Here is a 27,829-nt window from a genome sequence, read left to right on the forward strand (position 1 = left end):
TTCATGCTAGGGCATCCCCTCGACAGTCAATGTAATTACTGGGAAAAGAAGTACGATTAAATACACCATCAACACCAGCCCATACAGTCTCACCACCTACAGACACAGTGCAGTGAGCCAGCCACCCCTTCACTCTCAGACTCTCTCCTCTGACTCCATTCCACCCAACAAGTAGGCCTGCATAATCTATTGTAGAGGGAAACTCAACATGACATGGCAGTTTTTTCCATTGTGCAGGCTAATATGAATCAGAGACGGCTAATGTGATGAAGTCAAAACACATCAATCCGCTTGTACTGCCTGACTCACCGACCGATTTCCGGATCAGTGCATTGTCACGCGTCTGTTCCTTTTTTCTGAGTCGATCACAAATTAATATTGGTTGGAGTTGTCCATCCTAGAAAAGGCCATACTCAAACTAATGCTTAGGTTTCAATTTAATAGAGGAAGGATATTTTCAATCTCTCCCCTGCATTTAGCAAATATCTATGCAAATGTATTTAAGCCATTTTACATGACATGACCACTAGCTGGTGGTTTTTCAGTGTTTTCCCTCCCTCTCAAAAGCAATCATCATTTCGAGAATAATTGAGAGGTTGTTCTAGCAGCTCATCTACATAGCCAATGTGCAAATGTTAGCTTAAATCCATTTCACATAGTAGGGCGATGGAGGGTTTACACAAGAGACTTAAAAAGTGTTTGGGGTACGAAAAGTAGACTACTTAGAGAGCACGAATCCAGAACGTTCCTCATAATAAGAATGTGGTAATCGTTAAAGACAAATGATTGTAGAATTCTTTAGCAGTGGCTCGTTATAAGGAGGAAGTGTGGGAGGGATAGTGAAAGAGAAAAGTAATACAGGTTATACTTTGATATGCTTTTGTTTAAACACCGGAAGCACAGAAATCATCTTCGATCAGGAGGCTCTTGAGATAATTAGGGGCGGGAATAGTAGAGACTTAATTATATAAAGAGACTGGGAGAAGGAGAATTCGCTGCGCTATTGACTTAATTGCCCAGCGTATCGTTGGGGGGTAGTAGGCAGGATATTCCCCTGCTCATTACGCGAGAGTAAGTCCTCTGCTTGACTGAATGGCGGAAGTCTGCCAGTGACAAGCTTGTGAGTGGTTCTGTTCTCCAGTCCCAACTGCACTGCTCGGCTCTGGTGGACCGCTGTGAAACAGTGGTGGCAGCTAGCTGCACACAGAAACGAAGATGTGCGCCTGAGCCTGAACCCAGAGAGGAAGGGACAGGCGAAGAATACTCCCGGCCTACGTAAATTTGAAGAAAAACAAATCCTTTCAATTTTTTTCAACAGTGAAACACACTTGTGATGGTGAGAGAGGTAAACTGACGCAGATACTGTGTATTAACTCAATATAGTTACGCATTATTTCAGGCTAGTTTTACCCATTTAAGCATGTTCAATATAACCGGGTTTGGCTAGTTTGGGAGCAATAGTCCCGTCAACTAGTGATATTGGTGAGCACCGTCTCTTCGTCAAACCTAGCTGACCCGGTGTCTGTAAAATGTCCTACACCCACTTCAGAAAACTCACAATGTTCATACTTCAGCTTGTATCGATTTTCAAAATGCATACCAAAACATACTAGATGACTGACTCCAACTCAGAATTAATAGGAGTAATCTCAAAGTGGATTCGAAATTGCCTCCAGGGTGGAATGCAAAGAGTAATCCCAGGGAGATTGTGCATGTAACCCAGACAGGTGGCGGTCTCTGGGGATTAGAGCAGAGTATCTGTTCTTAGATTACCTCAATGAAGACATCAATCGCAAAATATCTCCATTTCCAACGATACAAAACTTTAGGAAAATGCAGATTGGGAGTTGCTGAACTATTTAAGATTATTTACAATGAAATCCTTAATTTTGGAACACACCAGGCAAATTAGATTTAACCTGTAGATTTAATTTTTTGTTAATGTTACTGTTCAATCAAAGATAAACAACGGGCAAAATTACTTACATTTAAACAGAAATTAAGAGTTTGTGTATTACATTGTATAAAATAATTGCACAATGACATAGTACATACAAAAATAAATCCAGTAGATAGTGCCACTGACACCATTACTTTTTCACCTCAACTAAACAAAGGAGTTTGGTCGATGCATCACAAGTACATTAGTAGGACCTGGAAAAGGTTGCCCTATCTAGGTTGAATCTTTAGTGTATAACTACACTTACAGAGGGAACTCGCATAATGCCTGAGTGCAGACTGCGTTTTCAATGGCTAATTACAGCAAACGTTTGATGTTTGCTAGGATTCCCCAGCAGCACTCAATCCTTTCTACAAGTCATGAAATCTGTAGCTTTGCCAGTGGTTAGGCTATATTTCAAAGTAAATTAGGGCATTGCTAGATAAACACAAAGGGTTTTAATCTATGTACTTTCATGTTTTGGCAAGTTGATGACATACCAAAGTTGACAAAAACACATATATATATATATATATATATATATATATATATATATATATATATATATATATATATATATATATATATAAATAAAACACCTAAAACTATTGCCAACCTACAATCAGATGGATACTGTTGCTATGAATAGCCCAAAAACATGCCAGCTTATATTATTAAATGACTTGGACTACTGTTGTGAACATTATACAGCAAGGAAAAATTAACTAGCCCCTAAGAGTTTAATCAGAACTTCACTGACATTATTGCATTTGAAACTTTAAAATAAAAATCCTAGATTACGGTTTCTTAACAGTATGTATTCACACTATTGCTTTGTCACCGACTAGAACTCTCTACAGGAGACCTGATACTAAGGAATCAATAATTTCCCCTTGTTTGCATACATTTGAACTGCTGCAAACTGAACCCCTACAGCTTATAAAATATGCAATAATTACACAGCAAAACGGTTGTCTATTGCTCTAAACTTTCTACACTACACGACCAGCCCTGTGAACAGACTTTAGAGAGACCATCACCTGGGTTTAAACGAACAGTCGTAATTAGCAATCAAATCTGCTGCAACTCACTGGATTGTACAGACACTTCTAAAGCAAGAACAAAGCTAATAATTTTCCGAAATATGCACACCCCGAACTAAATGCCTATCCACAAATACATACCTATCCACATGTGTGTAATTCCATTGACAGCGTAAGTCACAGCATTACATTTTTATTTAAGTATTTAAGTCAACTTATGTCAACTGTAAAAAAATATATATATTTTCTTTCATATTTCAATCTCGGCCTCTTAGACAAGGTTCTCTCACTACAGGTTCCATCAATTCCCCTACACACACACACACACACACACACAAAGATAGTCTTGATAAAAAAAATATATGTATACATTTTAAAAAACGCTCCCGGACCGCGTAGAGAGAGAGAGAGGATAGTGGAGACTGGGAGCGTTCTCGTCTCCCTTCACTCCCCACAATAGCGGCGGCAGCGGATCACAATGGCTTGGAAAAAGGGCACGGGAGGCGCCTGCCCCCTAAAAACACACGCTCCGTCCACTTAACGGGCAGTGAGCTAACGGGCAGTGAGCTTTCGCGCAGCCGGATGAGGAGTGGAACCCAGGAAGGCAGGGTCTGGAAATACCGGGGGGCAGGCGGGCACACGGGCACGGTGAAATACGCAGCCAATGTTCGCAGAGGACAGTGTTGGCTGTATTCTCAGGCACAGACGATGTACAAAAAAAAAAAAAAAAAAAAAAGGTAAATTACCAACCACAGCAGGCACACAAGCACAATCCCATTCCGGTTGGTCAATTTGGGCTGAGGTGGATGGAGGAAAAGTGGGTAGAGGGATAAATAAAATTACACCGAAATGAATCAAAACGCAATGAAAGACGACTATGCTTGAACATGCTCTGGATATACATTTTCTACTTACATGTAGGCTGGGGAGAGAGGAGACGACCTAGATGTTTTAAGCACAGGAACTGGGAATTTCCAGCTAGCAGGAGAACCGCTTTTCCATTTCAATGGCATGTTGTCACCACAGTACTACAATAACAGCAATGAGCGTTTCCATAACAGGCTTCCAGCGAGGGCTTCCATCCTACACTAAACTGAACGGGAGGACGACTGCAGCTAAGGACAGGCTAATGATTCCGCCAATGCTCTTAAGCCAATGTTTCCACTCTGCCGACTGGCTGAATCAGAACTGTGAGACATCTCCTTTTAAAAAGCCTGCCCCGTCCCCCGAAGCGCTACGATGATTCCATCTGACTAGCTCAACAATAGTGCCACCTTGTTAAAGGAACGCCGACTGCAGTACGCGTGAACGAGAGAAGGGAGGGACGCAGGTCTGCACCGAGCGATGTAGATTAAAAACACCAAGGCACATAACAACAATGTAGCTTTGTTGACTTCACAGGAACGACGTCGCGTAAAAAAAAAGGAGGGAATACGAAGAATTGCGTTAAAGAAGCACACGCTTGTCAGACAACCAATTACACGGACTAAAAAAAAGAGAGCAGGAGAGAGGGAGAGCGAGAGAGAGAGAGAGAGAGAGAGATTCACAAAAGTACCGGGTGATCTGCAGGATTTCAAACGTACCTACTCAGAATACACATCCCATCCTCCGACCACTCTTCTTTTGAGGTACAACAATAGAGCTGGGATATCAATCTAAGCATAGCCCAGGGCCGCCGGCTAATAAAGATCAAGAATTGAATTTCGGCCGCCCACTTTTCCCCTGTCCGCTTTGTCTCCATCCAAACAAAACATCAGGACCATTGTAGAAAGCGGCTCATTTCCACAATTACAGTCCTCCCCGTCCAAAGTTCACTGAAGCCAAATGTCAACAAGTCTGAAATGATGCAATTTCCCCGCACGCTGCCTCCTTTCTTGAGGAGGTCTCCGTTCCCCTGCTTTTGTTTTAAATGGGTGGGTTTACGTTCCACAGTCCCCCCCCTACATACATGATAGGCAAATCCCTTATGCATGCTTGCAACAACCCCCCCCCCACTACACCCCCACCCCATTCTCAGCTCTCCTTCCGCTTCTACCTCCTCTCTCCTCCCTTTTTTGTCCCTTCCTTCCCCCTATCATCTCTCCCATCTTCTCTCCCGCCCTCCCTCCCTACGCTCCCCTTCCTTCTGTACCTCACTTTTCTCCTTTGCTCCTCCTCTTCTGTTCCTGCTGCATGGAAGGAGAGCGCTGGCAGCTGGATACCCCCCCCTTCTCTCCTAATCGAGTGACCAGAGAGCCAACCTGAGCTCCTTGTCCCTTGGGGAATGAGTGTGTGTGTGTGTGTGTGTGTGTGTGTGTAATACTGGACCTGTGCAATTTACCAAAAAATCGTCAACTTTTTAACCAATTCAATCAGTGCTTTTCATCAAATACAATATCCCTTTGTTCTATAGAGGTCAAAATCACAACTCGTATGCAAAATGACAGCTTGCATGCAAATAGAAGCTGGCACACCATACAGGAATTGAATAACTGTCTGTAGAAGGGGTGGAGCAACACTGTGGACAATTAGCTAATTTTAAGGGAGTTCCTATCTTCATCATCCTGTCAACTTTTGTTCAAAGGTTGAAATAAATGGATTAAATGTCTAAATGTTTAACTCGAGCAAAATAATGTAAAAAAAAGAAAATATAAAAAGTCATAAATACTCAAACCTTTTGAATTTTTTTGGGTAAAATTAGTCCATAAAGCAACAAGCTAAGTGTACCAATTACAATGACACCGTACTTTCGTAGCTAGCAAACAGCAACTCAAAATGGAGAACGTTGGTCTGGAGACAAGAGAAAGGCAGTAGTGTAGCCATTTCTGTTTATCAGGCACAAATTTGTGCTTAGCTATAATTACTGACATTCACCTGTAAATACAAGGAATTATGTTGGAGGTGAACAGCACATTACTGGCTAGACAGTGCGATGGCAGCCAGAGCTAACCTGGTTCATTAAAGGTCATTGACACGATGATATTATTAAAAAAAAAAAAAAAAAAAAAAAAAAAAAAAAAACAGTATTGTGGAGGGATGAGGTTCCCTAGGAAAAGATATTTGTTCTTAGTGTCGCGACACACCCCAGTGCCAATGCTATTGACTTCTGACTGTGCTAATGCCAACTGCTGCCAGGCAGCCCACGGGGAGGAGGGTAATTTGGCACAGCATGTCCCGGAAAGGCATTTCATTGCAGTCAGCTATGTAAATCAGTTTTATAAAAGCAATAATGCCACTGAGGCCATGATTTATTCCCGAGGTTGCCTTTAGAAATGGTCCCAAGTAGTCAAAAATAAATGAAAACCGGGGTGCCCCACACAGCTAAAAAGGATTTTGCAAGATTACTGCACTAAAAGCTGGGTAGTTCTCACTACTTCATTGCGGTGTCTGGTTACCATTGCATTCCAGACATGGCTGTAACCTAGACATAGCGCTGACACACTTGGTGTATGTTGCAACTGCTCGGTTATAAAAAAAACGCTTAAATCGGAAGTGGTAAACAAATGCATTTAACGGTCTTTTGGTGGGTTTGGATGTTGCAAAAGCAAGTATTCAATTCAAGCAATTATATACTTTCTGAAGACTGGAAAAGCGGAGCGCAAGCTGATGCCTATAGACAGAACCTGGCTTGTTTGTGTCTGAGCCATGTTATTATTTGACTGGAAGCTGACAGTGGTGGGAAACAAACCGCCTTGCCCTGAGGTGTGGCGGATTAGGTAATGAATAGCAACAAACGAAAAAGGTTAAGCCTATGTAGGTTAAATGTATTAGTTACACACACATATACATATTTAGTTCTACACCTCCTAATGGACATAAAGTAAATATTTAAAAATATACTTAAACATTAAGTAATATATACAGACAATGGCCTCAATGCTGGAAAATAGCACAATGAAGATAAATCTAAGAAACTGAGCATGACTGGCTTCAGAAGGCCTGCACTGGTCTACACTCATCCTCGGCTTTAAATTATTAAATCAATTCATAAGCACATCTCTGATGCACACCTGCAGGGTAATTAAACCCCCATTTACGACCACGAGTAAACAGGGATTTGAAAGGCAGCATTACACAAGGGTCTACTTTGGGGCTCTGGTTTTCTCCCATTTGATTGGTGCTCCACCTCCCACTAAGATCCTCCCCAGGAAGATGTCATGCACTCTGCCCCCTCAGTGGCAGTGAGACAAAGCGCACTCCGCGCGCAGGCCTTCTCCTAATGGGAAATGAATGGCTAATGGCCGCACTTTCTCTTCCAGCTCCTGTAGGTGTGATGGATTAGGAATATAGCTTGGGTGAGACAGCCTTTGGTTTGTGTGTGACTCTGTGTGTGTGTGTGTGTGTGTGTGCCTGTGTGTGTACGTGTACGTATACGTATACATGTGTCTATATAGTCTACATTTTGAAGAAATGGTTTTAAAGGTAAACCTATTGTCAGGAGGTGGCTGTCAGACACACTCGGCACTGACACAACTCGGCAATAATCACAGTAGTGTGGGCTCCTGTCTGTTCCTGCTCGTCAGTCAGTTGGTTGGACATAAACTGCACAGTCACATCCCTGCAGTCTTGTTCATTTTTCAGGCCATTAGGCACGGTGTGGTGTAGAAACACTCAAAGTTTGCAACTGTGAAAGCACTGCTGTTTGAGTGGTGTCCACCTTCAGCATACACCGATAATCCACAAAACATACGGGCCTAGATTTCACCCCACCTTCGCTGGAACTGACAGAGAGAGGCAGCGCAGATCTGAACCACAAAGCATTAAACTCACTGTATGATTTAACACCGGCCGTTTCTCATCTCTCTCCATTCCACCACTTCCACAGACTGTCTGGAAATAGGCGGCTATGCAATATAAATTCTGTTTGACAAAACCATTTCATTTCATATCATCTCATAAAAGTCAATAAGCATACATATAAACCCCACAAATACAAGGCACTCCATGTGCAATATCCATTTTCTCACATGTAGGACAGTAAACTCACAGTAGATGACTTCATCTAATAAAACAAGTGAAAGTAGAGAGAAGAATATGAATACAGAGGAACTATAAATCACAGCAGGTACCATGCCGTCAAAATAAAGGTTCGAAAAATAACATTTCCATACCCCGTTTTTATCACTGCAAACAAAACTTATTTAACACATCCTCTGTATACGTGTTTGTTTAGGTACAGATGTGTGTTCTCACAAAAGCTGCAATTAGGCTAATATCCCATAAGTGCACAAAAAAACAAGCCAGACTTAATGCAAAAATGATGCTTGCCTAAATATATTAATATTAAGAGCGCAAGCAAAAATGTAAATCGGTGGCGCTGTTGTCGGACGACAATACAGCTCTGATCTCCTCGACTCAATGCCTGGTGTGGTCGATAGAACGCATATCAGATTTCCACAACGCCCACAAAAATCATCCATCACTTTTTACACCTGCGGACCCCGGAGAGCCATCTTCCGACCGGCTTCATCGATGACAGGGCCAGCGGCACCTTCCCTGGGGGCTCATTATGAGATCATCACAAGGACAGCGACAGGCCTTCAGCCCCTACACAACACTACAAAGGGCACAAGAGACAGGCCTTCAGCCCCTACACAACACTACAGAGGGCACAGGAGACAGGCCTTCAGCCCCTACACAACACTACAAAGGGCACAAGAGACAGGCCTTCAGCCCCTACACAAACCCAGAGGGCACAGGAGACAGGCCTTCAGCCCCTACACAAACCCAGAGGGCACAGGAGACAGGCCTTCAGCCCCTACACAACACTACAAAGGGCACAAGAGACAGGCCTTCAGCCCCTACACAACACTACAGAGGGCACAGGAGACAGGCCTTCAGCCCCTACACAAACCCAGAGGGCACAGGAGACAGGCCTTCAGCCCCTACACAACCCCAGAGGGCACAGGAGACAGGCCTTCAGCCCCTACACAACCCCAGAGGGCACAGGAGACAGGCCTTCAGCCCCTAACACAAACCCAGAGGGCACAGGAGACAGGCCTTCAGCCCCTACACAACACTACAGAGGGCACAGGAGACAGGCCTTCAGCCACTACACAACCCCACAGGGCACAGGAGACAGGCCTTCAGCCCCTACACAACCCCAGAGGGCACAGGAGACAGGCCTTCAGCCCCTACACAACCCCAGAGGGCACAGGAGACAGGCCTTCAGCCCCTACACAACCCCAGAGGGCACAGGAGACAGGCCTTCAGCCCCTACACAACACTACAGAGGGCACAGGAGACAGGCCTTCAGCCCCTACACAACACTACAGAGGGCACAGGAGACAGGCCTTCAGCCCCTACACAACACTACAGAGGGCACAGGAGACAGGCCTTCAGCCCCTACACAACACTACAGAGGGCACAGGAGACAGGCCTTCAGCCCCTACACAACACTACAGAGGGCACAGGAGACAGGCCTTCAGCCCCTACACAACACTAGAGGGCACAGGAGACAGGCCTTCAGCCCCTACACAACCCCAGAGGGCACAGGAGACAGGCCTTCAGCCCCTACACAACACTAGAGGGCACAGGAGACAGGCCTTCAGCCCCTACACAAACCCAGAGGGCACAGGAGACAGGCCTTCAGCCCCTACACAACACTACAGAGGGCACAGGAGACAGGCCTTCAGCCCCTACACAACACTACAGAGGGCACAGGAGACAGGCCTTCAGCCCCTACACAACACTACAGAGGGCACAGGAGACAGGCCTTCAGCCCCTACACAAACCCAGAGGGCACAGGAGACAGGCCTTCAGCCCCTACACAACACTACAGAGGGTAGGAGACAGGCCTTCAGCCCCTACACAACACTACAGAGGAGGGCAGGAGACAGGCCTTCAGCCCCTACACAACCCCACAGAGGAGGGCAGGAGACAGGCCTTCAGCCCCTACACAACCCCACAGAGGGTAGGAGATGGGCCTTCAGCCCCTACACAACACCACAGAGGGTAGGAGACAGGCCTTCAGCCCCTACACAACACCACAGAGGGTAGGAGACAGGCCTTCAGCCCCTACACAACCCCACAGAGGAGGGCAGGAGACAGGCCTTCAGCCCCTACACAACCCCACAGAGAGTAGGAGACAGGCCTTCAGCCCCTACACAACCCCACAGAGGAGGGCAGGAGACAGGCCTTCGGCCCCTACACAACACTACAGAGGTACTGACGGCACCCCACAACCCCCAATTCACACAGCCATCACAGTCCACAAAACACATCATTTTTCTCCCCCCCCCCCCCCCCACTTTTCAATACAAGTATTATAACTTCCAAAGAGCTTTGAGGACATTTGCAGTCGACACAAACCCACAACCACCAACCAGCAACATACAGTATATTGTAGTGACATTTTAGGTGACATTTTCTTAAAGAAATGTGTTGTGTTAGTGTGAACTACATTGAAAGTAGTTCACTTCCAGCATGCTTCTCCAAGCTACCATTAACGTATTCCTCCAATATTACAGCCTCCAAACAAAGCACACAGCTGCATGGCTTAATGACAAGCTATGTAGCACTGGTATGAGATTTCAAGCATGCCAACTGCAGGTACAATGACTCCCATTGGACACTGACATGTTGATGGATGTAGACTAATGCAAACAGTAAATTCACCATAAACTCTTATATTGATGCAATATACTGAAAGGCAAAATTAGATTTTTTTAAAATCGAGGCTTTCACCACAGTGAAAACCATACTGGGGCGTGTGTAATTCCCCGCAACCCTAATCAATACGCATACATTGGTGAGGCATTCTGGGGCCTGAGAGAACCATGGAGAGATTACACAGCAGCATTCTTCCACAGTATATCCTCTGGATCACAAATTCTGCGCACCCAGAATCAGCAGTTTGCCATGTACAGGATTTAACCGTTATCCGCTGTTTACACAAGAAAACCGTGCAATTTCCTGTAAAGCCAAACAACTGGCACACAAGCACCAGGCCGCCACACGCTCACAACAGCCAGCGTAATCGCAGGAATCCCCTCCACCCTCCGATGTCCTGAAATTAAACTGTTTGGATGTTATTCTGGCTGTGAAAGATGTAGGAAAAGCCAGGGCTCTGAGGGAACGGAGACATTCCCTGTACGTCTGTGCCAGACTCACCGGGACACTTTTTTCAGAATCCAAAACGTCCAATCGCGCCGCTTGGTTTTGCCCTCACTATTAAGTACAGCGGTACTCACGGTTTGCCCAACAAGTGAGGAGGCACAGAAAAAGCTCCCTCAGGAGTAAGGAGCTGGGAATGCAGCTGTAGGAACTCCAAGAAGCTGGTGGCGGCCCAGCAAATGGCCAACTGTCAAATCATTCATTTATACACTGATGTGCTTTTAATGCATACATTCATAGCAGCCATGTTGCTGAATACCTGCCAAAAAGGACAACACATACCATGATTCTTTTAGATGCGTTTTGGACCACTGGGTCACCCAGACAACCCTGCAAATGCACTGCATCCTCAAGCCAGTAAATGTGACTCCACAGTCAAACTTATTTCCCTGAAAGATCAGGCATCAATAAAAGCTCTTAATGCTGAAAGCTCTAACAATAGACGGCAATTCCCCTCAAGTGTAAGAATTTGTCAGAGTGATTAGCGAGTGGCTTTTAAGATTTAAGTGCATTTCTGAGAACTCCCAACTAACCTGAGAGGCATTTTGAGTCATATAAATTACCACTGTGGGGCTGCAGGGTCACCTGTGAGAATGTCAAGTGATATTTCCATTGAGAACGAAATGTTTTTTGAGCCATGTCATTTTTTAACTTAGGTCATATTGGTCGCAGTACTCATATGTGACCAGAAGGGGCAGTGTGAAATCCTGGCTGTATGAGCGCAGGACAACCACTGAGCCGCACTTACTGTAAGAGTGACAGACAGCTCTGTCAGAGCTTTTCGCTACAGTCTTTTCAAAACCAGCCAAGAGAACGGGACAGGATTACACAAACTGAAAAGGCACTAAGTGGATGGACAGACGGAAGGGTCCCATTATGATGCATCACAAATAAAACCTCAGAGATGAATATCAAACATCATATAGAAAATTTCAACGCACCCTTTATGCGAGCGGACACTTTCCACCCAAGAGTTCAGAGCCGCACCAAAGTCTTTGGTATAGTACTGATGTGACATCGCATCCTAAAATCAATCCTAACTCAAGTCGGCTTGAATGAAATATCAGGGTCGTGATCATTTAAAGTGAACTGACCTATATCATGCAACAAGACAACACTGCAGTTGATACGATGGGCTGAGGTGTGCCACGTGGCATCTATACTTCTATCAATGTGGAAATTAGGTTGCCGTTTGACTTTGTGCTATAATGCCAAACGAGGAGATGAGAATAGCATATTACACACCCTCAAAATGTACATAGCACACTGGCAAACGTTGTAGCATGAACTCAGCAGTACGACTGTGTGTGCACGTACCTATGTGACATAAAAGAACGAGATGTGGAAGATCTGGGTTCGATCTACAGCACAGCTTCGCATCAACACGATGCAATGATCCTTAACCCAAAGTACTGCTGAGCACACTTACCATACCACACTTACCATAACACCGTCCTCCATAGCTCTTCTTCCTTCAGTTAATGCTTTGAATGACTCACGATTCGGCGTTAGATAAAACACCCGTCAAACACACACACTTGAACACATTCATCCAATCACCTGCTCTGACCTTGCATGGTTCGCTTAAAATATCGGCGTAAGTACGCAATGAAAGATGTGCTTGCAGACAAGGTTTTACATCAACAGCCTTGAACTTTGAACTTTCCTCACTGTGACCTGCTGTGTTGGGAGTACGGACCATCATTTATGAATTCAGTGGCATGGGTAAGTATGAGAGATATTAAATGTGTGCACCATCTTTAAAAACCATACATTCTTACAGCATTATTCTTACATCTTGTCTTGTGAGTATGCGGGTCCCTTAAGAATGCGTGTTTCAAAGGTCACTCAAGGTCAAACCATCTCTCCCCACTTAACCCTCCTAAATGGAGAGATGCAGTATAATCCATCGCATTCAATGATTCTGATTACATATGAGTAAAAACTACTGGGCAGTCCACACAAGGTCTTCCAAGTTAGCAACCACATTATTTGTAAATGGTAAATGGACTGCATTTATATCGCGCTTTTTATCTCACTCGGACACTAGGACACCAATCCGCTGGTCAGGAGCATTTGGGGGGGGAAGGGGTCTTGCTCAGGGACACTTTGGCACACCCAGGGTGGGGGATCAAACCAGAAAGCCTCCGACCGCTCGACAACCGCTCTTACCTCCTGAGCTAACGTCGGCCCATTAGCGTAGCCTCAGCGGTCAAACAGATGACGAATGCCCAGATCGGGCCAGAGTAAAAGCACAATATCAATGCAGGGACGGCGCAAACGTTATCCCTCACCTGAGACACTCAGAATCAGATTTGGCTGATAGAGGCTATAAAGTCACTGCGGATCATGCCAAGAAGCCAATGCAGAAGTGCCGTTCCACACAACTGCCTCTGTGCATGCAATGAATCATACCAGGCCCGGCTCAGAGCACGTTTCATATTTATTTCCGTCTTGGTGACAAATCTAATATTTTACAGTACTATTTTTCTGCACTTCCCATCAGCTGTCCGCTATTATATGAATTGGATTTTATTGTCAGGGCCCTATGGAGCTATTGTTGAGGAGAAATTGGAGAGGATCACAGTGACCCCTGGAATAGGACACGGCGTACGTGTACGCAGAATTAGGCGTTTCTGTGCTGCATAAAAAGATAAAGATAATAAAAGCAGAGATAAACAGGAGGTCAGGGAGTTTTGGTGTTTATACCAGAAATGGCTTCTCTAAATGGCACAAAAAAAACAACATTTGGTGGATTGTGTGGGCCATCACTAGACCTTTCGGCAGGCATTTGAAAATATTCATAAATGTTGAATATAATTAATACGCCTCCCTTCCTGCATTATCCACCTTCTTGACCGTTTTGTGCTTTGCGCCAAACGAATACAATTGCGCAAATAAGAACAGAATTTAAATGTACCACACACCGATTTTGCCACAATCTCAGTCTTCTATGCTTATAAGTTTGTCTAGAAAAACCAGGTTGCGAGTAGTGAGCTACGGCAGTAGAACTGCATTCAGATCTTGGGCCCCATTTCCATTCTAGCTGTCATACTGAAGAAATCAATCAAGATCAATTCACCTTGGTCTCGCAGCTCCCAGAAAAGGAGATTAAACCGGTTCCCTCTTTGTCCGAGCGTTTACTGCAAGATAATAGGAAACGCACACCGAACACAAGCAAATATCCACAAGCTGTAATAATGATGATAGAACATAATTATTAGTACAGTTAACTATGTGAGTGACCCCACCAGGCAACAAATTAATGGACCTGTAACTGCAAAATTAACACAGACATGTTTCAGCAGGGGTGAGATTTCTCGTATTGAAACTAAATTCTGCTTTATCTTCAGAGGCTCTAATAGGTCAAGTGCCACAACCTCTCATACACCATTACAGTACCTCTATGACACGCCGTATCATGACCCTGATAAAACCTTGAAACCCCGACTATGATAAATGGAGAAGAATGACATTTTTAACCCAGAGACAGAGAAGCATGGTTTTTCAAAACCCACAGTTTTGAATTGGTGCCGTTTAGAAGCCCTTGGGGAGAGAAATCACTTCACTCATAAGGAAACGTCTCCTCTACTCTAATTCGTTTGTCTCAAATGAACAAAAAGGGCACGGCAATAAACAGATGAACACGCGCCATCTGTTGGCCACAAAGGGGTAATGCGCAGAACGAGGCATTTCAGAACAGTGATTTATGAAGACATTGAGCATGTACAAATCCCTTCAGCACATCCAAAACCAATAACACAACCAATGAACGCTCATATTGTTGGTTTTGTATGTGCCAAAGGTTTTCATTCAGGCCCAGTGTATAATCTCATCACAGTGTAAAATAAATGGCTTGTAAATTTAACAAACCACAATACATCCTTTAAATATTACCATCGACAATAAACCATTTATTTAATAAAAATACTTGCATTACAAATTGGTACTTCAAATGTTCATAAATGGCAGTAGTTTTCAGTATTATTATTGTTGTGCAAGTTGACTATAATGACTATTATCATTATGATTATGATGAACAGGGTCCCAGCTGTGTGACTCGACTGAGTGTGTGACTCACTCGACTGAGTGTGTGACTCACTCGACTGAGTGTGTGACTCACTCGACTGAGTGTGTGACTCACTCGACTGAGTGTGTGACTCCACTGAGTGTGTGACTCCACTGAGTGTGTGACTCCACTGTATGTTTGTGCTTCATTAAACCCACACTGGCTCAGAAACTGGCTCAGACAGTCCCAAGGCCCCAGTCTGGAGCTTCCTGCCCCAGACACCCCACATTTCCTATCGTTTCTTACTCCTCCACAGTATATCATTTCAATGAAAATGAGGTACTCGCAGTTTTGACTAATTTTAGGTTTCAACTAAACAGGCCAGTTTCTCCTAAACACTAAAAACCTGCAGCACTCTATAGGGATATAAAATAATAATAATAATAATAAAAAGGCATTGGTTCAATTCAAGCAGAGAGTTGTCATATTAAGACTAAAATCTTTAAGAAAGTATTTTTGGAAGGAGGAGGAAAACAAACTAAAACAAAGAATCTCATCACAAAAAAAAACAAGAAAAACAAAACAAGAAAGCAGCCCTTCAAGCAAGTGTGAATTGTTGGTATATCACCACCGTTATCAGTTTGACAAGCATTAGTGATAAATCACTGGATATACAGCGTTGTATGTAAACCAGGTAGCGCTTGATGCTAGCGTGTTTCATTTTAGCAGTGAATACATCCTTTATAAATGCAGGTTTACGCTGTAAAGTTGGTGAAACAATTTACATTTTGTGTTTACGCCTTTCCTTTTCGTTTTGAAGTGTCAATGTTGGTTCATAATACACTTGCAGCCATGCAAATGGATGCAAATGTATTAAAATATTATGCAATTAAATCTTTGAATCTGCACCATTTATCACTTTGCAACTATACTTGAACACACCAAGTAGCTTTTATGGCTGTTTGGATTTGTTAACCGTCTATTGCAGAAACACCTTGTGCTTGGATTAAGTTATTTTGAATGTAGTCCACAGATTTCTATGCTGTATGACACTATACATTTACATTTATTTAACTGACATGCTGAATTACATTACTCTGTTTAAGTACGACTGTGGAAACCTCACATTGAATCTTTTATAGATTCCCTGTTCACCACAGCAAAACGATCAATTACAAATATAACCATGCACTTATATAACATAACACCAAAATATTAATATATATAAAATTAAAATAAAAGCCCCAAACACCACTGCTGATATGCGCCCCCCACATAGTCCAAGTTATTCGTGCTTTGAAGACACAGAATGCCCCTTAGGCCTTTCAGGTGAGACAAGGTGAAACATGACGGAGCTGGTTTCAATCCTCCTCCAGTAATTAATCATGAGGAATTCAATGAAACTGTTCCATGGTGCTGCTCTATTAGAGAGACAGCTTTGGTGTGGACTCAGTGTCCTCTGGATTCTGGGGGGGTCAATGTCCTGGTCACTTACCATCTTGTACCAGCAGTAACTGAATAAATGTGAAGAGAGCATCTGTGTAGGTTCCCCCAAGCTGAAATGACTTGCTAAAATGTGGATGTTGGGATTGTGAAAATGCTGACCGGTGTTTTCTATTCGCTTATAGAGGCTCAATGTACACACAACTCAGCATTTATTCAGCAGCAGAAAATCTCCTCTCGGTTCAGCTTTCAAAACGTAGCTTCCTGCTTCCGTACGAACACAGGGCAGGAGCAGCTCAGCTTGAAACCAAACAAGATGGTGTCCCAGACTTTTCCCTCACAACGGCACTGGCACAGACCGCGTTTACCCTCCAGGTGCACTACCTATGGGCAGGCGAGCGGGAGTGGAGGCAAAACGGCACAGCTCCCCGATTAAGGGGCTTCTGCACTCTCTTTGTGATCTCACACTTCTGCATTCCTGGGACCAACACATTACATTACATTACATTATTGGCATTTGGCAGATGCTCTTATCCAGAGCGACGTACAGTTGATTCGACTAAGCAGGAGACGATCCTCCCCTGGAGCAATGCAGGGTTAAGGGCCTTGCTCAAGGGCCCAACGGCTGTGCGGATCTTACTGTAGCTACACTGGGATTAGAACCACCGACCTTGCGTGTCCCAGTCATTTACCTTAACCACTATGCTACGGGCTGCCCATCCCCTGTCCCGATAGAATCATTAGGCAATGCCATGACCCAGTTAGAAGCAAGTGGATAGGTGATTTTTGTCTACTTTTCTCTTTTTGACCATATAGTGATTAGACACATTTGATCAGAATGAGATAAGACATGCCAGTCAGAAACGGGAAAGTGTTGCAGGACAGGCTTAACCAACCCCCTCCCCCCCAACCCTTGTGAGTGGAGCTGGCCATTTATAGCAGCTCTGAGAGGGCGGAACCATCTGGGCTGATCCTCGGGGGTGGGTGGAGATTACATACGCCCTTTTGATGATATGACAAAACCCCTAATGCTGGAGGGAGGGGGGGGGGGGGCAGAGGCTAGGCTAATCCACAGGGCAGCCGAACCCCTCGCTCCACAAGCTACAGTGAGCTACACACACCCTTTCAGAGCGCAGTCAGTACTGCAGTGCTCCCGGCATGCCTCGGGAGGAACGCTGTGCCCGGGGCGGGGGCTGTGGGCTGTGGGCAGTGTGCGGGGCGGGGGCTGTGGGCTGTGGGCTGTGTGCGGGGCGGGGGCTGTGGGCTGTGTGAGGGGCGGGGGCTGTGGGCTGTGTGCGGGGCGGGGGCTGTGGGCTGTGGGCTGTGTGCAGGGCAGGGGCTGTGGGTTGTGGGCTGTGGGCTGTGTGCGGGGCTGTGTGCGGGGCTGTGTGCGGGGCTGTGTGCGGGGCTGTGTGCGGGGCTGTGTGCGGGGCTGTGTGCGGGGCTGTGGGCGGGGCTGTGGGCGGGGCAGGGGCTGTGCTCGCAGTATTGAGGGTTAAAAAGGCACAGATCCACCGTCCAGGTTACGAAAGCACTGCGCCTGCGAGCAACAACACATCATTCAATTACAACACCGCTTTGGCCAGGCCTGGGGTGCCCGGGCCTACTCCGAGGACAGAAAGGGCTCCGAGCATACATTTATTAAAGAGATTTTCAGAACAAGCACAAAACAAATCCACTGTCCAAGTCCACCGGTTCCGTCAAATCACCACCGGCAGCCAGGATAAATCTTCCTGCGGATTTCTCATTCACGAAAACGTGCGCTCGGATTCCTTTCGGTTCCCTAGCAACCCTGGTGCAACAGGAGCCCGGCTCTGGCAGGCAGGAGACGGCTCGCCTGGAGGCTCCATGAGGCCAAGGGGCCGGATCAGCACAGGGGCCCAAAATCTGAGCCCTGCACTGGACACAAGGACCAGGGAGTGTGGCTGGATCAAACACATGCACCGGAACAGGGGGCCACAGGCAAGGTCGGGACACGACAGCTGGCCACATATTTACAACAACCTCTCCACATTATGTTACATTTTTATTTCTTAGCATGTTACAAATGCACATGCATGTACATGATGTTATGCATGTACATTTTATGAATGACATTACAGTTTTGCCATTACAAATCCCACCAAACTCGGGCAATAAATCCCGATCCCTTTATCTCCGGGAGTGTGCAATGTAACAATATTCAGAAATCAATGAATGAACAGACCCATATTTTCTCTGCTTGCTGTAAGCAGCACCCTAAATGAACCGAAAGGATTCTGTTATACACACACCATCGTCCTCCAGTTCCTGGCACTCGACACATCGCCTTTATGGGTCACATTCATTTCCTTCCTCACTGTCAGGTAACTGTACAAACAAGGCCATCAGTCCAAGCAGCCGACTCCACAGAGAAAACCAAGCATTGGTCCATTGATTTGTTTTGCTGTGCTATAAAAAGTCCACCAATCTTTCCCCATTCGACATCAATTAAAGCTCATAAATTAAATTAATTTATAAATCGGATGAATAATCCGAGAGGAGTGTAATTTCAGTTCCAGAGGTTTCTCAGGAGGCCAAATCAGCCGGCTACATCTCACTGAAATCTGTGATGACGCAGTCCAAAGGTGTGTCGAACTGGCATGGAATCACCCGTCTGAAAGATCTAGGCCTCACTGCAAGTCTGAGGTCAGGAGGAGGCAGAGTTAGAACACATTTTCTTCTCATAGCTTCTATTCACCGTGCAAACACACACACACACACACAAATACCATGCCCTTGGACCTCAAAAGAACCAATTTGGTCACATAACTACAAGCTGGAGAAACACTTCAGCCAGTTCAGACGGCCAGGCAATAGCCCGCACACGCTCCAGATTCCCAGCACTCATTTAATAAAGAGAATTAATAAAATGGCTTCACTCAAATATTCATAAGAGAAGCCTCTTTGTACGTGATATATTAAGCCATGAAAGCGTTTTTTATTGGCTCGTCCCAGGTCGTTCAGGACCGATGTTGAGAAAAGTGGCTCTGGGAAGCTGCAGTGCCCTCCACAGACAGACACAAAGGCCATTAGCTCTCTGATGTGCCGTAATTAAGAGCCATTCCACATTACCAAATGTCACCAGGCTGCTGAAGGACCCGTTCTTTCTATGCGGGAAAAGTTTCAGAGGTAAATAATTCATGGTGCAGCTCAGGAACAGGTCTTTGAGCTCAGCAGAACCCTGATCCTCTAACAGAGCAGGCAGAGTCTGTACTTCCCTCTCCATTCAGAGAAACGCTTACACGCCCACATCTGTGAGCTGTGAGGTAGCCCAGCAGCGAACAGCCCAACTTCACACTGATAAGGGGGGGGGAGAGAGCGAGCGAGAGAGAGAGAAAGAGAGAAAGAGAGAGAATGTATGTCAAAGAGAAAGAGAGCGATGAGAATGTATGCGAGAGAGAGAAAAAGAGAGAGATGAGAGAGAGGGGAGAGGGAGAGAGAATGTATGTGAGAGAGAAAGAGAGGGGAGAAAGAGAATGAGACAGAAAGTGAGTGCATGTGTGTGTATATAAACTCCCTGCACAAGAAAGGAGGGCGTGGCTCAATGCAGACCGATTGAAGCCTGCGTGGCACCAACTCAGACACAGATTTTCTGGAATAGTTGATCGTTTTTAGCCCAGCCACCTTTAGGCTGGGTCCGTTTCAGGCAGACCCATTACGGCACATTAAAGACGACATTAACAACACATCATCTGCAACTATTCCAGGCTCCCCTCCATTTCTTTTACCCAATTCTATTCTCAACACAGCCGATTAAGCCACCAAACACAGCCAATTAAACTACCAATCGCAGCCAATTATACCACTAATCACAGGCAAGTATCACCAATCACAATCGATTCTACCACTAATCGCAGCCAGTTACACCACTAATCGCAGCCAGTTATACCATTACTCATAACGGATTATAAATGCTAAATGGTTTATCCAAATTGATGCTTCTCATTCACCCATTCAAAACACACACTCACACATCAACAGTGATATGCTGCCATGCAAAGCACCAACCAGCTCGTCAGGAGCATTTGGGGGTTAGGAGTCCTGCTCAGGGAGACTCACCCAGGGCGGGAACGGACCGGCAACCCTCTGCCTGCCTTACGTCTGCCCTTACCTCCTGAGCCAATGTCGGCCATGGATTATACCACTAATCACCGCCAATGATAGAACTAAATTGCAGCCAATTATACCACTAATCACAGCTGATCATACCACTAATCATAACCGATTATACCACTAATCACAACCGACCATAGTACCAAATACAGCTCCTACAGAGCCAACAAAACTGGGGTTTAAAAAAAAAAAGAAGAAAAGAACATAAAATAAAAAATAAAAAAAGCCCTCAGAGAATAAAAAAGCCAGTGTCCTGTACTTGTGTTGTGTTTAAAATGTGAGAAAACAGTCAAAGATTAATATATACAGGGTGGCCCCCAGTGTCCTCTGAAAACTCACAGGCTCACCGTTCATACCCCTGTCATGGCTTCTGAAAGGTAGCCAAACTGAAGGGTGTTGTTATCCAAACTGCCTTTGGGCCTCTGCTGAAATGCTCAGAGTTAAGAGATTCTGACAGACCTCCCACCTGGAATGCAACAAGGGCGATAGCCAGGAGAACACAAGCATTACCCTGCGATCTGCCCAAAAACAAAGAACAAACAAAGAACAAACAAAGCTGCAGAGGCCGCAACAGGAAACAGCCATTTTGAGTGTTACAATAAGGGCTTGATTTTATTCTTGGTCAAATCAGATTGATGTTGCCAAGCACATTATTTCATAACCAGTGAAGGCAGGCTCCTTACGATACTGCCCATGCCAACAAGCTGAAAGAATAAAGGACATAGTTCATCCATTTGCATTTGCTTGTTTATTCATTTTATTTATTTTTTCATACCAAAATCAGAGCTCACAACACAAAAAAAAAATACAACTTGTTACCTAGCTACTCTCCATTGCCTAGGACAGTGTCTTGCTGACCCATAAGCAGAAATATCCTTAAATTTACATGCTTTAATTTATGGTTTTCATCGACCAATCACCACACAATAATCAGGGCGATGAGTAGGCATTCACAGAGAGAGGAGCTTGACCGTGCGGTTCAGCTGGCCGACCGTGCGGTTCAGCTGGCGGACTGCGGAGTGAAAAGAGCTGGCCGCGCATCAGCCGTGAGTCACATGACAGTCCACTTACTGCCCCGATAGAGGGCACGCCAGCTGCGGGGTTACCGGGTTACGAACACAGGCGCACTTTCCAAACCGGGAGAAAGAGCGCAAGGCTCCTCACACCACAAAAACCTGCACATCGCCTGTCATCAGGATTTCAGAGAAACACAACAAAGCCTTCGAATTTCTGTCTGGCACTCAAGGCCTGAAGCCCCAGACACTTCTCCTCTGGATACAAATATGACAAATATTACACAAAAGATTACAGCTCGTGTCCGCACCAGTTCTGCTTCTCACCCTGTAATAATCAGAACAGTATTAACTCAGACGGTCACAGACCCCCTGTGCTCAACCGGAATCTCACCGAGACTCCTTCACCCAATCAGCGTGCTTTTGTTATTGCTCATACAGCACATTTCCGTCAAAGTCCCAAAGTTCACCACGGCGACCATTCTGCACCATCACCGCTTCTAACCGTCCCACCAAGTTAGCCTTTCTTTTCAACAAAGTTTCTTGCCTTTATATTTTACACCGCATCATTTGTCCTGATATATACACATCACATTAATGGCATTTGGCAGATGCAGAGCAACGTACAGTTGATTAGACCAAGCAGAAGACAATCCTCCCATGGAGCAATACAGGGTTAAGGGCCTTGCTCAAGGGCCCAATGGCTGTGCGGATCATATTGTGGCTACACCGGGGATCGACCGACTTTGCGGGTCCCAGTCAGGTACCTTAAATCAGCGTCAGGAGAATTTTACAGGACAAGTGCACTGCAAATCTAACCCTTCTGCTGACCACAAACTATGAAACTGACACAGTATGGCATGGAATAGACATGTAGAAATCGCTTGAAACAACAGTCAGACGTGGTGTAAAAGCTACGAAAGGAGGAAGAGAGGTGGGACGTACATTGCACAGTACCTGTCGTGGAGTCCGACGGACATCATCTCCCCTCTGTGTACAGGGTGGTCCATACCCTCGCCCAAAACCACTCCTCTGAAACAGAAAAGGGAAACATGCCTCAGCCACGACACCATTGCCTTCATTTCAACATGGCTGCCACTGTCTGTGAGGGTTTGAATTTCACAGTTTAAATGCCCAAACCCTACAGCTGATCCACAAATAAATTAACACGTATTTTTAACACGTTCCTAAGGCCCTCAAACTTGACAGAGAATAAAAAAATGTTGGGCTAAACCTAACATAGTGGGCAACTTGTTCAAACGTGCAGTGCAGTAAATTTGCTTAACTTGCCCACAGCTGAGGCTGAATGATGTATGGGCAATGAAGTCTAATTAGATGACAATGCATTGATGGTGGGGAGGACATTTTATGATTACGGTTATCATTTGAAGTTATGGCCGTCTGCTATTCCAGTGACAGAGTGCGGACATGATAACTTGGTTATGATTACGGACGTATTACTGAGAATGTTGTTTATAATGACGTTGATGCTGCATGATGCCACTTCTATAGCTGTATTTGTTTAGATGAGGGTATTTTCTGGCGATTTTGGCCCCATTTGTTGCATTTATTCTTTCATTCCTGTGTTTTATGGCTGTGAATTCAACACAAGTGCAGAGTGCAATAAAAAATGAATTTTATATAGAAGGAACAAACGACTATTGTCTAATTCAGCCGTAATCCAACATAAATGAAGTCGCATCCAAGAACAAAATATGGAGTCAGGGACACGAGAAACAATTACCTTCCCCCAGAACAAAGTAAGAGGATTTTTCCCCTGAATCAAAGCACCTCTTCCAACACTGTAAGACTGCAAATAATGAACCAGTGTAGCACATGTGAAACAACAGCTTGAACAAAACAATGAGACATCTATATGCCCGATAAACTCAAATTAATTTGCTCCATGCTTCAGTTAACTGGAATTAAATTGGCGAAGCATTTCGGATTAATAACGCAAAACTCAAAATGGTTTTACCTTAATCAAAGAAGATGGATAGAATACAGCAGTCATTGTTTTCAAATATTAATATTGGTGAGCATGCTGATCAATTTCTATTGACATTTTTAATCCTTTAGCAGTCATTGTCTTGTGTTTTTGCTAATTGGAATGAGAGTGTTGAAGTGCTTTAAGGGTTTATAATTTTCTGATTAAGCTGTTCAGTCAAACATGAGGCTGCTTCTTAATTTTACTCCCTTTGACAATTACTGAATACGATGCAATTATACCTCGCTACGAAGAGCCATGGCATTATGCTATTCAATTTAGCAATTCACCTGCATGCTGTCACCTTCAGAAAAGATGAATAAACAGTCCACATATACTTAAGCCTGTCTTTCAACAGGCCAACACCACAGTTTTGAAACATTAAAAAAGGCCATATTTAAATGAACCCTCCTAAACAGTTTGCCCATAGTTATTTATACCTACAGACTGGCGTTTAGGAAGACTACACTGTAAACTTACATTGCGACACCAAAAGATGCAGGAACTCTGGCCAACTTAGGCCTTTGACCAAAAAATTTAAAATTAAGTAAAAATGCTGCCGCCACAGTTGCGGCATCCATTACCATGCATCGCTGTTTGTTCTGTTGTTTTTCCCTGTAACCTGTTGTTACTGTAAATGCTTTCTCAGTAGGTCCAATGCAAATTTACCCACGAGGGATCGCAAGGAAATAACCATAAAGCATTTGCAGATTTCCACACACACACACACACACACACACACACACACAACTAGAAGAAGCAGAGGAAGGTCTTGCACGTTCTCATGCAATACTCGCAGGGTACAGCCCACACCACACTACAGGAGAGCTAGCACTGACAGGGGGAGAAGTTCAATTCACCAATGACATCTGCTAGGCTTTAATAATGCATAAATTTCCCCAATGGTGGAAATACTTGGATTCACCAATCAACATATTTTAGGAAATAATTTAACTGTGGCAGACCCAAACATTTCCTTGACAAAAGCAACAATGCATCACCCTGTCCCCCAGCAGAGGGTCTTCTGGCAGCCTGTTGACTAATGCCCAATATTTACATCGCCCCTTCAAAAAAATCATCTTTTGGAAAACGTCTGGGAGCAGCAGTTTAAATACACACAGCATATGGCCTTAGCACACACAAGCACGGCGAGTTGCCTTAAAAACCCTGCTTTGCCCTAATCTATACTGCATGCACCATAAAGCCTGTACGAGCTCTCTTGCAACAACAAGTACACAGAGATATGGACCGAAGCCCAAAGTGAACCAATATTACTGCAGCATTCACTCTCCTAGAATGTATACAAACCGTCAAACTTGTCCAATATTTCAGAGCAGGCGATACTTATTCTTCGAGGCCAGGACAGCTCAAAAGAAGAATGCAAACATTAGCTGGCGTGCTTTAGCAAAGTTGGGAACACGGTTAAAGCTTCATTAGAGCCTGCCCTATCGGACACAACCCAGGTTCTGATCCAAAACAGATTGAAATGAGCAATTGTGCTGATGATAATGATGGTGATGGTGATGGTGATAATATGGACGGTAATGACGAGGATAAACAGTAATTATAGGGGGCTGGAAGGAGCACAGAGCCTAGAATCCCACTTCCTCAGGTGGAGACCTGGAGAAGCAAACAGCTTAGCAGCTCCAATCCCTGCTTGTCTGTACCCGACCACAGGAGCAGGACTGCCAGGAAGAGCGAAACTCTTTTGTTGTCCAGTACTTCTCCGATTGCGCCATTCAAACGACCAGTTTGGACTGGATTAAGAGTCGAAGTCGGAAGCATTGGCCTCATTGCTTCAGAAAAGTAACTGATCTCACCACCACGGAGAGTCTCGAAGAATCCTACAAAAGCAGCCATTGGCACATCTCTGACAACATAGTCATCACGCTCCTAACTTTACAGTACGGTAACCTGACCAGGTTGACGCTCATCAAGCGCACCAATCCTAATAGTAGGAAAGAGGCTGCATCTCCCAACAGCATGCCAAAAATAAGCAATGAAATATGCTAATGTGAATGACCGCACAATCCAGGACACGAACCAGCCTTTGTCACGCAGAGTTTTTATGAGATGGCCTTCAATCTGTGGAATGCAGAGGCCATATGCCATCTATTTTTATTCGGCACTCATAATTTGTTGGTTACCATCCCGCCATCTGTCTCTTCCTGGGTCCAGTGTTTTGAAGTGATGACTCGACAGGAAATCAGCTGGAGTAATAATTGCACCCAAGCCTTATCGAGGAAAGGTTGCGGTCCACTGGACCTTTCAAGGTGCAAGTTAAATCCATACCGGGTGTTCCTATACAACACATGGAGAATCCGCCCCTTTCTCACCCCCTACTCGACCCAGCTCCTGGTCCAAGCGATGGCTCTGTCCCGCCTGGACTACTGCAATTCCCTCTTGGCTGGCCTCCCAGCGTCCGCCATCAGACCCCTCCAACTTATCCAGAATGCAGCAGCTCGTCTGGTCTTCAACCTTCCCAAATACTCACACGTCACCCCCCCTGCTTACTTCCCTCCACTGGCTGCCTGTCATGGCTCGCATCAAATTCAAAACATTGGTGCTAGCCTTCCAAGCAGTTAAGGTGTCTTCCCCAGCTTACCTACAAAAAATCATCAGACCCTACACCCCTGCCAGACCTCTTCGTTCAGCCTCCACAGCCCCCTCTCCGAACCTCCACCTCACGCTCACGACTACTGTCTGTTCTGGCTCCACGGTGGTGGAACAAACTCCCTGTTGAGGTCAGAACTGTAGAATCTCTCCCCACCTTCAAGCGCAAACCGAAGACGCACCTCTTCAAGCAGCACCTCTCCCCATCCCTCCCTACCTCCCTGTGAACCTTAATTGTTGTCTTTGTGATTTACTTTTGCGTTTCGGTATTTTCAGTTGGCTAGGTAAGCAGTATTTGGATAGTTAAGTTTGGTCACTTTTGCTTTGTTGTTTGTTTGTTTATTTGTCGTTTAAAAAAAGGGGAGGGCCTAAAAGGCGATGTTCATCTAGTGTGCTTCAGAAGGGCCTCAGAAGCTCAGATTAAGTGCGGGCATCTGGTCTTTAGGGGATAGTGGAGGCATCATTGATGGCCCACACTGCAGCCATCGACAGCTCTCCAGGGCAGGACCACCGAGGGTGTAAGCAGCTGGGCATCTCCGGCACGATAACTGCCAAAAGCAAGCAAGGTGCAGCTGCGCTACTCCAGAGCTACTTCTACAGAAAGATGCGGCCGCTCCTGTTCAACCTCCTTTTCTCTTCACCCCCACCCCTCACCCTTAGCCCAATTTGGCAATGGGTCAGCCATGTTCCAGTTGTTGTCGCCTCATCCTTACTAATCAACTTTGCACAGCAAAGCTCTCAGTTGGTTGAAAATGTTCCTGGGTTAAACCATCAGGATTCTCAGTTTCAAACTTTGTTTAGATTATGACATTATGGCAATTTTGCAACACTCTTCCAAGACTTTTAATGGCTTAAGTATTTTGGTTTTACATTTGACCCTTTTTTAAAGATCAACAAAACCCTTCAGTTTTAAAATCATCTTCAGTCTAGATAATATTACGGACTAGAATGTGGCTGCGACCAGACCAATTTAGGGTGGGCTCTCAAACACACCACATCTTTGTCCTCATGTGATTGCAGTGAAGTCATAATCAATGTGAGAAACCAAAGGGCAAACTGGAATCCTCGGACACAGACCAGGATTGTTAGTCGAAGACGGCAGGGGAATGAAACGGCTCAGAGTTTATTTTTTGCTCATTACATCATGTTAGTGTGAGCACGCGTCTATAACAAGCTGTGGTGCTGTGCTCCAAAATTACTTCACAAAATTTAATGGGGCTTTTCACAGCCTACTTGCATGGCAGTGAAGCTTGTACTTTCATCACACAAGACCCAGTTATGTTCCTGTGCCAGGCCCTTGGCAAATGCTAAATATTTCCTTCAGTCGTTTTCCCCTCAGCCCAATTTGGATTTGTAAGCTAAATGAGCAATTATTGACAAAAACAATTATGACTGAGGGTACCTTAAACAACAGAAGTGGGATTAGGCTGCAGTATCAGAGCTCTACAATGGCGAGTACACTCATATGGCCTGGATCCACTTGAACACATTCCCATTACTTGCTCTCATCCTTCGAGTGAGCCATTTTGTGATGAGACTAGTGACGTGCACCAA

At 45.0% G+C, this 27,829-nt stretch overlaps 1 protein-coding gene across 5 annotated transcripts in view; it reads right to left on the reverse strand.

The window, feature by feature from the left end:
- LOC133124200 (kelch-like protein 13) overlaps positions 1-27,829 on the reverse strand; it is an 80,339-nt gene that overhangs the window by 45,045 nt on the left and 7,465 nt on the right. For 2 of the 5 annotated variants that reach the window (XM_061235179.1, XM_061235180.1), the window contains exon 2: positions 22,621-22,707. In XM_061235179.1, the coding sequence (XP_061091163.1) occupies positions 22,621-22,685 (65 nt within the window). In that variant the 5' untranslated portion in view covers positions 22,686-22,707. Of the gene's footprint in view, positions 1-3,897; positions 4,244-22,620; positions 22,708-27,829 lie in introns of those variants that run through there. The other 3 variants (XM_061235181.1, XM_061235182.1, XM_061235178.1) reach the window with 2 other exon arrangements.

Source organism: Conger conger, chromosome 3 (genome assembly GCF_963514075.1).
Source record: "Conger conger chromosome 3, fConCon1.1, whole genome shotgun sequence".
NCBI lineage: Eukaryota > Metazoa > Chordata > Actinopteri > Anguilliformes > Congridae > Conger > Conger conger.